Here is a 12,793-nt window from a genome sequence, read left to right on the forward strand (position 1 = left end):
GGTATGACAGAGCACAAATTGTTAGAACTGGCCTAAGAAGTTCAGGACACAGCATACAAAGACCAGGCACACAGGAAGATGGAATCATCAGATCCTTTACGGAAAAGGATGGACGGACAACCGTTCCACTTTTTTTGCAACATAAGAGCTTGCCAGCAATTTGACAAGTGCAAAGAAATCCCCCTGAGCAAGACAAACCCAGGTGATTACCTGTCTGCCATGCTGTTCCTGGTTTCTCTGGTTATGTCAGGAGCTGCTGGCCATGGCTGACTCACAACACTGTCAGAAGATGCATTTTCCTGAGTTAAAGCAGTCTCCAGTAATGATGGAGCATTCAGTCTGTCCACCTCCACTGGAGGCATGTCCAAAGAGTGGTGGCTGTGCTCTGAATTGTGCCGGTTCCTCGGAGACAGCAAATGCAAGGCCGAGGCAGCGGATGCCATACTGTCTGCATGATGATTGGGCTCCAGCACCTCCGCAGGGAGCCCAGACGGAGCTGCTGCAAAGCTGCGTTGCAAGGTCTCGGAAGCAATCTCCGGGATGTCTTTGGACATGGCTGTGGAAGCAGAGGAAATGACGTCTGGCGAGCGCTCACGGGTGGGAGAAGCCTGGGGCACCACCAAAGGTTCCACTTCCTGCAGTTCCAGCGCTAGAGAGGAGTTTCCTGGTGCGACCTAAATACAAAAATCAAACAAGAGCCTTCAAGGTAATGTGGAGACGCTCCAAGGACCCCTGGTACCTTACACCAACCACCTCTGGAAACAGCCGGCTGTATCCTTTCCTGACGTGATCCCTGTGCTCCTTCTCTGTTCAGCAGATGAAGAAGGCCCCAAGACTTGTAAGAGACTCGTAGCTGGGCTAACAACACACTTAAGCCAGTGCTAGTCTGAACACATGTTCAAAAGAAAATATAACACCAGTTCTACCTCCCTGCTCTGCTCCAGGATCCCTTCTCTTTAAGGGAAAAAGTGAGTTTTAACATTTAGTATCTCCTAGACTGATGTTTACTTCACTTTCAAGCTTTTGTCATAATCTATCTTACATCACACCTGGAAAGAAAAATTTAGGAATAGGATATGATTGTTTCAGACCCATAAGACCACCAAGGAAGAAGAAACCTTTCCACGTAGCACTGTCTACTAACACTAAGGTTGACCACTTCCAACCATTGTGATAGTGAGAGCACAAGCTAGAGCTGCCTCTAGTTTTCAGAGACACACTGGCTTATGCTGAGGTCAAGCTCCTTTAACACTGGTAAACCTCGCTGCAGATCTGTGCCAGCAGCTGTGTTTTTCAAAGGGCAGATGCTGGCCCTGTTATTATCCAAGTAAGTGTAATTTCAGCTTGTGCAGGCCCATACAAAGGTTCCTTGCCCCGTGAGGAGAAGGAAGTGAGCAGCATCTGGAGCCTTACTGGAACAGGTGCCTTTGGTGCTAGCTTGTCAGGGAGGCCTGGGATAAGAACTGAGTGGCTCCTAGGACTAGTCTGGAGACTGCTGCTGCTGCTACTCAGCGTGAGGCTGGTGTCCAGCTGCATCTTGGGACTCACAGTCAAGTCTTCTGATGGCCTGCAGAAAATGGAGAGACAAGCAAATCAAGCAGGCCAATCTAATTATACAGATTTGCATCAAATACTCAAGGTGAGGAGATAGGATCCTCAGCTCAATGGAGGAGCACAACCCAAACTTCACTAGTGTTCTCCAAGCTCTTAGCTCTTTCCACTACAGTCAGCCACCCCGACAGCTAGTACCTGCATCTCCTCGTGCCCATACAGCACAAAAAGAGACGAAGCGGAAACAAAAAAAAAAACCCAGAGGGGCATCACATTATCTTAGAATTCAAGGTGTCAATGGGAAAAGGGACTTCTTATGTCTTCAGTTCACACCGTACAGAGTTTAGGGAGAAACAGGACACTATGAGATAGGTCTCTGTCCTTTTACCAGCCCCCAAAACCAAAGTTTCCATCTGTTATGCAGTCCAACCCACCGCGACACTAGCAAGATTTCCCTAACAGTCCCAATTACCTCCCTGTCCTTGGTGGCTGCAGTGTTCTCTTACCTGTAAACAACGGCAGCCCTTTGGGAGAAGCATGTAAAGCAACAAAACTGAGATGCAATAAGAGAATCCCTATGAGGCACAAAGGAAACACTCTTGTTGGCCCCTTGGATGACAACAGGCATGCTCCAAGCTGCATTAGAGACGTAAACAGTTGCCCATATAGGGACACCAGGGCTCAGGCCAGTTTCTAATTCTGGTTACAATCTCCTCTCCTACAAGATACGCTACAGCTCTGCGCCACCCTGAAGGACAGTATCAGCTCAGCTGCAGAAATGAATATATTATTTAATTCGTGATCTATTTACCTGGGCATAGAGGCATCTGTGACAGAAGTGCTACTCATGGCTGTGACTGCAGTCAGGGAGCTGACACTGCTGCCTGGAGACACAGCGATCTATAAGAAAATACACAGTGGTTGGGATGTGACAGAAAAGTCCAACAGCAGAACTAGACCCGAGAATGCTGGCTCCAGAATTCCTAAGCAGTCTTTGGCAAAGAGGGAACAGAAAAAAAATAGGTCGAGTTGTATCGCTAGAGTGCTCGGGTCTTGGTTGAAGTCAAGCCCAAATACATCCTCATTATGTGAACCACAACCACTTCTACTAAGCAACTGCTTTCACCCAAAAAATTACATTCTGCAGGGCTGGGCACCAGATCCCCATTTTGTTCTTGGAACTAGTGCTCTTGTCAAGGTCTGTTAGCACTACCGAGGCCAGGGTCTGTAGAAGGTTTAGTCCTGCACTTCTGACAGCTGGAAGTAAAATGCTCCAACACACAAGAAGAAGTATTGCTCATAAGCTAGCTGGCTGGCAGTGACGAGCACCAGCGGATACGCCGCCCCCCATCAAGAAACACCTACAGAGATCAAGACCACCAACATAAGCACACAAGTAGTCCACTAGGAAAGCCAGTCTGGCCAAGCTTCTTGCGCTTGACACTGTTTATGGTAGAGAGTAGAGACTGAGCTGAACACCTTCTCTCTGCTGCCTTGGTACAACTTTGCTACCCATCCTCAGGCACAAAATTAACTTGTGCACTCAGTAACTTTGCTAGCAACACCAAAACCTTTAGAAGGAGTTTAATTATTTCTTTGCTCCTTAAGTTGTTGCTGGACTGGTGCTATCTCATCAGTCTGGTCAGCACTAATTCCATTTCTGTGCTGCCCACCTGCATGCAGGCTCCTCCAGCACACGTTCAAGCTGTGGTGACAACCAGACATTTCCACCTCAGGATGTGCGGATGGAACGCTGCTCACAAGCACTCTCCTCCTGTGCAAACCATATCAGCATGGCAAATAACTGCTGACAGCCCATTCTGCACAGGAAGGCGGAAAAAACACAACCACCACAGATTCTCACAAGGGGAATCCATACCTTGTACTCTTACTGCAAATCACTGTATTTAAAGCATGGGCTTTTAAAAATGCTTTTTAATTTATGCCTACTCCCATCCTAAAAGCACATGGAGAAAGCTACACAGTCAAATTCGGTACGCAGGCACAGAAGCAGTCTATAAAGCAAGAATATCTGAATGGATTTAAGAAAAACTAACAAGACACTTGAATGCAGAGCGGCCAAGAAAAAGTGAAATCCTGAACTTCTGCTTGTTGGCATCCCCAGGAAGGGGCAGCAGACACCTGCACTGACTTAGATGGATGCAGCTGCCAGTGCCAGACAGTCTCCAAAAATGCCCAACAGGACCCAGAGGTGCAGCACTGCTGGCCACACACATTCCCATTGAGAGGAATTCTATGTTTTCAGAGCTCCACCAAGGAATAAATGCTTGTTATGGCTCTTCACCAAGACACTTTGCTGTCCTTCACAGAAATTCACCAAATCCTGAGGAACGTTTCACGTGCTTCCTGATACCAAAACCCCTGCCGCAAGCACAGAAGAGTTGCTTTCTGTACAAGTCAAGGCCTGCTGTGTTAGATTACAAAAAACCCACTGAGCTACTGGACTGACGATTTGCAGATCTCATGCGGAAAATGTTACAGGCCCATCTACCCACCTGATCATTTCAGACACACATTCCCAACAGGATCCCATCAGACAGGATATGCAGAGATAGCATATTTTCTTCTATTATAGTTATATCACAACCCCAAACAACATGTGTAAAACAGTCTCCCAGCTTAGATACAGTTAGTTAGCAAACCCACATTTCTGCACAACACAGCTACATCAGCAGTTTGGCAGCTAAACACAGCACTCACAACACAAGCTTAGGCCAGCTTAGCTTTTTGGATGTGCCAGCTTGTCTTTATTCACTTTGGCTACTTGCACAGAGTTTCCTGTGTTCTCTGAATTCAGCTTTTTCAGCCTACGAGAGTCATTACCGCCTAGAAAAAGTTCCCAAAAGTATCAAAATCCAAGCCCACCCCTTGCACCACCACCAACAGTGCTGCTCTCTGGTTACCTGTTGGAGAGATGCACTTGGTGTCATGAATGCATCTGGAGTCATCAGCTTAGGTTTAGCATCATTTGAGAGAGAGAGGAAATCTGCTGGTACAGGCAGATCAGCGATACGCCGCAGGTCTGGTTGAGAGCCGTGCACCGATCCTTTTTCAGATCCCAACCCTTCTGTGCTTAGATCAGCCATGTGATCTGGAAAGGCTTCCAAGGGAGAAAACCAAATCCATTTATAGGAAGTTCCCCCAAAAGCTAAGAGTTTAAGCTATGAATTTATGTCATTGCCTCCCATAGTGGATTCCAAAAGGACAAGCAAAAACCCTGCTAACCAGAGCTAAGGGCAAAGCAAATCATGTGTTGCTCTTACTCTTTGCAGGCTAAACAGTGCATGTTATCAGGCCTTGATAACAAAAGATCCAAGCTTGCTTTCTTCTCTAAACGCAAGGCCAGTTTAAGAGCCACATCCCACAATGGGAACGAACTAAAGGAGCATGCTACACACAGCCCAGTCCCCTCGACTCCCAAAGTTCTGGTGTCACTCTAATCTCTTCCACCTAACAAGAGACAAATGTCAAGTTTCTGGCACAAGTGCCAAATCACCTAGAAAGGTGAACTCGAGCATGCACAAAGCATTAGTGCTCCTCGCCTAACATGTCCCCATGCTCCACACTCACACTGGGCTCTAATCAAGTGTCCTGCTTCACAGCCAGTCCATATTCAGACCCCTTTTATGCAAAGACATCACTCTATTACAAAGAGACACCCAAAGCTGCTCTCCTGCTGCCCCCTTGCAACAACCTTTAAAGGCTCAGAAATGCTGAAAATCAATTTATTGCAAACGCTCACCAAATTCGTCATGAGAGCCATGGGAAGGCATGGATGTGCTCATGTCAGGGCTATGAAGAGGTTGAAATCTAATCTGCACATCCTGTAGGGCCCTGAAAAAAGAAAAAGGCATCTTTGATGAGTTTATGAATCACCAAGAGAAGTCTAACGCTTAGAAGATTCCTTTCACAGAACTGATTCCATTGGAATATGCTTTAGTGTTTTCTGCCCATGACGGAAGAAGCAGAAGCTGATCCTCATTCAGCCATGTCACCCGGTTCTGGCACACAATGCATTTCAGAGATGTTTCCCAGCACTTAGGAGCACTACTCTTTAAGTCACTGCTTACTCATGGTGACAAAAATACCAGCTTGCCACAGCACTATGCAGGGCTACTGCCTGATACGGCCATACTGAACACACTACAGCTATAGATTTTTACAGGACAAAGTAGTTTTTGTTATGAACAAAAGGAATTTGTAAGTTAAATTTCTATAGGTCAGTGCAGGATTAGGACGACCACAGACAGTGGTCTGCATACTCACTTGGTGTGCACACAGAAGAGTTTTATCAGCACGCCTGCTGCTGATTCAACAGCTCCGGCTCCCTGAGCACCTTCTGTAAATGAGACAAAAGGAAAATATGAAGCTGGATGTAAACTGCAGACAAACTACTAGAAAAACATCACAGCAGATGAACCAGAGAGCCAGCACAGTACAGCTTCATCACTTCTCCAGTTCTCAGGCAGATTCACCCTATTAAGGGCAAGTGTATCCTCCACTCCCTTTACTTTGCAATGAGAGCAACCACATTTGCTCTAATCCAGTCAAATAAGTCTCAAGGAAGAGGGGATTAAAAAAAAAAAGATACCTCACTAAGTAAAGAGGAGGAAGCTGCCATGGATTTGTTCTGGCTGTTGAAGTGACTAGTTAGGTACATTTTAAGAGAGAAACACCAGCTTACATCATACGGAAGTTCAGCGCTGAAAACATTCAGTCACCATCTGTATCAGTCTCACTGCTAACAAAGCTAAGGAGGCTGAGTGGAAAAGATAAACCTAACTCTCCATAAAAAATATATATATTAGGCATTCCTATGTGAATTGTCCTAAATATCTGAGCAGCAATTGGGGACCTGAAGCTCCAGTCCCAGTCTGCTCCTGACTTTCTACATGTAGCTGCCATTTTTGCTTCTGCCATTTCAGAGCAATGCCACTACTACCGACAACATGAATTAACTATAATTAAGTACAAGAAGGGGTATAGGGGATCACATCATTCCTGGACTACCACTACAACTGTATCTTTCTAACAGGAAATACGTCAACGTTATTCAAAGATCTTTCCAAGTTTTATCAGCGGACAGGTAGGAGAACGGGAGCAAACCAACACTTTAAGAGAGGCAGCAATCAAGGAAAGTCTACATATGACAGCTCTCCACAGGATTCATTGTCATATTTAGCGTAGTAACAGCCAGAAGCCGACATCTCATGTGTTTCTCCTCTAAAAAGAGAGCTAGTTATTCACTTCCACTGCAAGAAGCTCTGTGGCTTGGGAATATGCCTTCCAGATGTGATGAAGAAGAATCCCACCCTTTCGCTCAACTCAGACTGCATACTGTCCTCACATATGTCACAGCTCTGCCGGCATGATTCAGAAGCAACCAACTGGTCTCCTCAGACCACGTGCTCACACCTCTGATGTTTAATTACACAGTACACTCAGACAAGCAGCCACACAAATATATCCTGCCAGTTATTCCAGGAACCCTTTTGCTTCTATGAGCCTGCATCAAACTGTGCTGGAGGAAGACATGGTCCTCTGCTGCCAGAGGAAGTCGTCCCCCGTGTTCTGCTGGGACAATGACACTACATGATCACAAAAGCATTGCGGCTCAGGTACGGAGCAGCTAATCTTGTACCTTAACCAAAGTGTCACTTGCAGGCAGTGAAGTTCATACAGCCCTGGAATACTTTTTTAATAACAGAAACACCTCAGCAGAGTTTTTGTGTGCTAAGGGGCAATGGCTACAACCTGGATTAGTAGGTTCAGGTTCAACATTAAGGAATATTTTCTTTAGGAATGGGTGCAGCCCTGAAACAGGGCACCTGAGCAGAGACAGAACTGTCATGTCTGGGGGTCTTCAACATGCAACTAGGTGAAGCCATAGGTGACTTGATCAGCCACCAGCAATAGCCCTGCTTCAAGCAGCAGGCTGGACCAGAAACATCCACAGATCCCTTGTAACCAACTCTACTGTGTTTCCCTGCAGTACTCCAGCTGCAAAGGATGTATTTCGTATGGACTAAGAGAAAAGAGCCAGACTTTCACGAGAAAGCCAAAACCAGTTAGGAAAGAAATCCTGAAGTCACAGCAGCCAATTTATTTTCATCACCTACCTACACATAAGTTGTCATTTTCCTCTTCTGCAGGGAGCACTTCGGTGTGCCTTAACCGGCAGCGGCTCACTGCCTGGATGCCAAAGCTGAGCACTGGGTGGGTAAGGAGGAACTCTGAGATGGAGCTGAAATAAGCTTTTCCCTCCTCTTGGTTCTGCATCAGCTCCATCACATACAAGACCTGGAAGAATCAGAAACAGTAAGTCACTGAGCAACTGTGTGGACTACAAAGCTCAGCCATGGAACGAGATCTGGAACAACTGGAAAAATGTGAGAAATAAAGCCTGGGCCATTTAAACTTGAAACAAAACACCCAAGGAAACCACAGTAAGCACACATACTATCCCAGTCGAAGTTGGTGAGGAATGCAATCCTGCTGTGCCAGACACAGATGTCTCCAAATGGGAGTTTTACTTTAGGGTGAGAAATCATCCTGAAGCCTCCTCAAAATTAATCAGGTGAATTGTTATCATTTGTCACCTTATAGTAAAATAGCCAAGGCAAAGTTCTGCATTTTTAGCTATTAAAGTGCAAATCCCAGACCTAGGCAGCAGAAACAGTCACACAGATGGTAATTTCTCCTTCTATTACCATTACTCACACAGGCAGCAATAAAATGAACCACCTACTTTTCTTTGCACATCACTCAGTATGAGATATTCAGCGGAGAGGTCCAGGCAGACTTTCAGGCTGGGAAGAATACTCATGGAGCTGAAGATGTCAGGAGAAAAGCTGTATCCACAAATGAGAGATGAGGGGTGCAGAAAGCAAGGCAGATTAACACAACCAGAATGACTGCCACGAAACCGCACTATTAAAAAAAAAAATCTTAAGGAGTTTACAGCCATATTACAGCGCAACCACCCACCAGAACAAAAACATTATTGTGGAAATCAGTGTGGACTTCAGCTAAGAGATCAGCAAGGAGATCACACAATAGGATCTAGATATAGATTCTGAACACTTAAGTGAAAGATGACAGTTTGTCATTACTTAACATGTTCCACATTCATAGCAGGACAACAGCCAATGCTACAGATTTAAAACCAAAAATCCACCAAACCAAAATAACCCTTCCATAGATTCTGGACCCTCTGTAGTATGAGGTGGAAAAAGCAGCACTAAGCTGTATGTTGTTTCTTCTCATTTTAAGAGGGCAATTCAGAAGTGAATTGCATACATACACATGCATGTGATCAGAGAGACCACGATCCAGCAGCAGAATAGTAAAACTAAAGAACACAAGTTGAGTGACTAAAGTGGAATTTGAACTTCTGGACCTATATGGCTCGGCAAATAAACATTGTATAACTACAGGTTAAGCTCTGTCCGTGTAGCAGCCTCTCATTATTTAAATCAGAAAAAGCAGTAAGTGGAAGAGATGCTAGATTGGTTATTGAATATCCAGTATTTTTACAGAAGAAAGCTCTCAAGGAGTGCAATTTGGGATGCCTCTCCTCATGCTACAGGTATGTCTATGCTCTACAGATCAAAGTGAAGACAACAGGCCTTGGTAACACCAAGGAGACTGTACAGAAGGATCAACTTCCCCTGCCTTGCCCAAGCTTGACCTGACTGTCACAGCCCTGAGAGCTTCCAACCAACAGGTCAGATTGGCAAAGGAGGTGGCTCTGACTGGGGCTGGAGGAGACTCCATCACAGATCAGGAATCACCTTTGCAAAGTATTCCTGGAAACTGAGGGCTTTGTTACAACCCACTGCTCAAAGTCAATCCAGCCCTTCAGGGGAGTTGGGTTATATCAACACCTACCGGACAGTCTGCAGACAGGTCCAAGACACGGTGCACCACATCTTCAGCTCTCTATTCTGATCTGCACCTGTGATGAGAAATCTCCAGAAGGGAACCCTGTAAGCACAACAGAATTAAATTCTCTTAGAGAAGGTCTGCTCCTTCTCATGAGGATGTTTCACTGAAAACTTCCTCACAAGCTGCCCATAGCTGATTTTGCCCAACCGTGTCTTTAAGTTTCCAGAAAATCTCTGTTTCTGAAGCAGATTAGAAACCACCGTAGCTCCCAAGAACCTTAAGGCCACAAAAGATTGAAGAAACAATAAAATAAAAAAAAAAAAAAAAAAAAAAAAATTAACAGCCCCCCCCAGCCAAACAAAAAACCCCCCCACACATCTACTTTTTCATCAGCTGCAGTAGAAATTTGGAGGATAATAGGCCAGTTAGAACTGGACATACCACAAACCTGAAGGGACTCATCAACTTAGAATTCTCATTTCTTTCATGGAATTGATGCTGATTTTTTACAAGTACAATGCAGTTACAAAGTAGAGTTAGAAGACACTACTGAAGTTTGATGATCCAAATACTAGATTAGAGACTTACTCTGGGTCTTGCTTTTTATGGTTATCACAGAAGAGCAGGCAGGAGAGAGGCCTACCATCGTGGGGTTTCCACTCATGAAGACACCTAAGAAAGAATCAGAAAAAACTGTGTGTGCAGCGAGTAGTAAATGAAGAATATATAAAGTGGGTGCTGAACACATTACCCGTTGTCCAAAGGCAGCATTAAGTCAGCAGCCACCAAGGGCTATCAGCTTGCAGCTGTTTACAGCCCTGTATAAAATAAGGAGATCACAGCCCATGCAGCCATAGATTGTGACCAAAAAATAAAGTCAAGTGATGGTATTTGGTTTGGTGTCTTAACAAGGGCACAATACATAAAAGTCAACACTGAGAAGAACAGCTCAGAGAAGCTTTCTGCATTTACACAGACATTGCAAAAGCGTCTGACTACAGCCTGTGCACAGCACAGAAGTCCTGGCTCCAGACACAGCTCTTTGCTTTTTCCTAAGCTCACCAAACCTTGAGCATCCATGATATTCAGTGGTACAACTCTTCTGCAACAAATTACCTTACAAATATTCACCCTCTACTGTTATAATGCCCTGAGAATGAGCATTACTGTTAATTCTGTAACAAGGCAATTCTCACAGAGAAAACGCTGTTCTCTGTTCCGAGATTCTTCATTTTCTAACTCTCCAGTTACCTTGGCTCATCTTGCCCCTCAATATAGATCTGCCAGAACTTGACAAAACCATCGTGGCTTGCTGTGGCCAACACAGTTCCATCTGGAGAAAGCGCTCCCTCGCTCAGACACTAAACAGAGAGAGGAAAAGACACAGAAACTGATTTCATAGCTTTCTATGGAGAAAGAGTACTCTCATCAAACAGGAATTTGACAAAGAGTCCAGTAGCAAAGGAGGTCAGAGTGATTTCTAACAGACATCAACACTGATCCCTTCACTGAAAAATTGACAGGACTCTTTTTTTTTTTTTTTAAATTTGTAATAATAATTAGCAATTGCCTTTTCCAGACAGCAAACTCAAATACAATGGATTGTGCTGCTACTGTTCTCACTGTTAGTCATGTTATGAAGAGAGCTCATTTTGTTTTGAGAGCTTCTGGCTTTTCACAGTCATTACTGTTTCACAATCATAATTGTTTCATCTAACTGATAGAATTATTTTAGCATCATCCTGTTCAAAAAGTGGAATTTGACTCTTTCCAATTGTTCCTTTTAGGTTCAAAATATCACCTACTGGATACTCAGCTGCAGTCCTGGTCCACTGTACTCACAGATGTAACTATATTCATTAGGGGGATCACAGAAGAATAAAGACTACATCAGGGTTAAATTTGCCCTTCTCATCCAGCAGTAAACCACAGCAGCGTTCCATTTACCAGGAGATATCACAAAATAGTTGAAATACAGCCGAGATTGTCAAATAGGCCCTTGGATATATAGATGAGTTTTTTTCAAGAGCCATTTTCAAAGCTACACATTCATCTTGGCTCTTTAAACAAGGGTTCCTTACCAAGTGTGTGTGTATGTGGCCAGCAGAAGGTGGGTGACAGTGTGGATGGGTAAGAAACAGTTTTGATTATTTTGTTTGTTTTTTTACAGCCAACTGTTCTAAGAACTGCAGCTCTTGAGACACTATAACCTACAGAAAACCAAAGTGATCTGTAGCAGTCAGCTACGTGATGGCAATAAAGAAAGTAAAACAGGTTTATACCGTGCTGTGGCCTTTCACTACGATGAAGCCTTCTTTGATGCTGGGCACTTCCACTGGCCAGGAGCTGTTATTTGCTCGGATTATGTCCAAATCCCACACCTCTGCCTGGAAAAGAAACAGGTGGGCACAGAGGTTTATTTCTACAACTACCGGTCTGATCCAGTGGAGAATTTATTTTATTTTATATCCTCACATACCAGCCCAACAGCAAGTATGTGATGTAACCCTTCCCATCTCCACCCAATTTGGCCATTAGATGCTTTTCTGGCACCCAGTCTTACATAAGTACTGGGAACTGCTCTTGGCAGTTGTGGTTGCTGCTCACCAAGCCCACTCCCCTGGGAACTGGTTCAGCCTGAACAGTCAAGTGATGCCTCTGGCTCTCCACATTTTCTAGTGGTTTTGCTATTTGACAGTGAGCAGAAGTTACCACTTTCCTTCCTCCTGAGCCCCAGAGAAAGATCAGCAGGACCTCTGCTGGGAAGAGAGGAATCCCCACATCTCATATTACAGGAGGATCTGCAGCACAAACTAGACAGGAGTCTTTAGAGCTGTAACCATATCAGCTCCTTCCTTCAATTAGATTCTCTCCCTCTAAAGGTAATAAGGGACAACATTTCTAAAGCAAAGTTTCCTTACCCTGTCCTCATGCAACAATGCCAGCGTCTGACTTCCCTCTTCACCACTCTCTTCATTATCATCTGGGATGAAAGGGCACCAGATGATTCTTCGAGAGGTGTTCAAGGGGGTATTGTCAGGTCGCTTGATGTTAACCAAGATCTCCTCTCTGATCACCATCGTTAAGGAACGTAACACACTATGGACACTACTCAGGCTTGGTCCTCTGGTAAATACTATTAAACTTCAAGCTTTTTTCAGATCACTGAGATTCAAAAAGAAATCAGGTAAAAGGATTCTGCGAAGAAAGCAGACAAGCTAGCATTTCATCACTGGCAGAAGAGGTTAAGCTTACAAAAGGTGAAAGATTCTCATTTTCTCTTGCAGGTTGCAGACAGGGATACCATAAGCAGAACAGGAGTGCACAGCCACAT

General features: G+C 44.6%; 1 protein-coding gene across 1 annotated transcript in view; it reads right to left on the reverse strand.

Moving 5' to 3' along the window:
- Nucleotides 1-12,793, reverse strand: part of EDC4 (enhancer of mRNA decapping 4) — a 35,701-nt gene that overhangs the window by 13,710 nt on the left and 9,198 nt on the right. Inside the window, exons 6-18 of the mRNA XM_082062438.1 lie at nt 12,381-12,528; nt 11,742-11,846; nt 10,711-10,820; nt 10,048-10,131; nt 9,463-9,558; nt 8,321-8,423; nt 7,692-7,872; nt 5,839-5,911; nt 5,315-5,406; nt 4,476-4,672; nt 2,363-2,451; nt 1,414-1,567; nt 211-674 (exon numbers count right to left, since the gene is read on the reverse strand). Coding sequence (XP_081918564.1) covers nt 211-674; nt 1,414-1,567; nt 2,363-2,451; nt 4,476-4,672; nt 5,315-5,406; nt 5,839-5,911; nt 7,692-7,872; nt 8,321-8,423; nt 9,463-9,558; nt 10,048-10,131; nt 10,711-10,820; nt 11,742-11,846; nt 12,381-12,528 — 1,896 coding nt within the window. The remainder of the gene's footprint in view (nt 1-210; nt 675-1,413; nt 1,568-2,362; nt 2,452-4,475; nt 4,673-5,314; nt 5,407-5,838; nt 5,912-7,691; nt 7,873-8,320; nt 8,424-9,462; nt 9,559-10,047; nt 10,132-10,710; nt 10,821-11,741; nt 11,847-12,380; nt 12,529-12,793) is intronic.

The sequence above is a fragment of the Streptopelia decaocto genome (assembly GCF_964273445.1).
Source record: "Streptopelia decaocto genome assembly, chromosome: 11".
NCBI classification, from domain to species: domain Eukaryota; kingdom Metazoa; phylum Chordata; class Aves; order Columbiformes; family Columbidae; genus Streptopelia; species Streptopelia decaocto.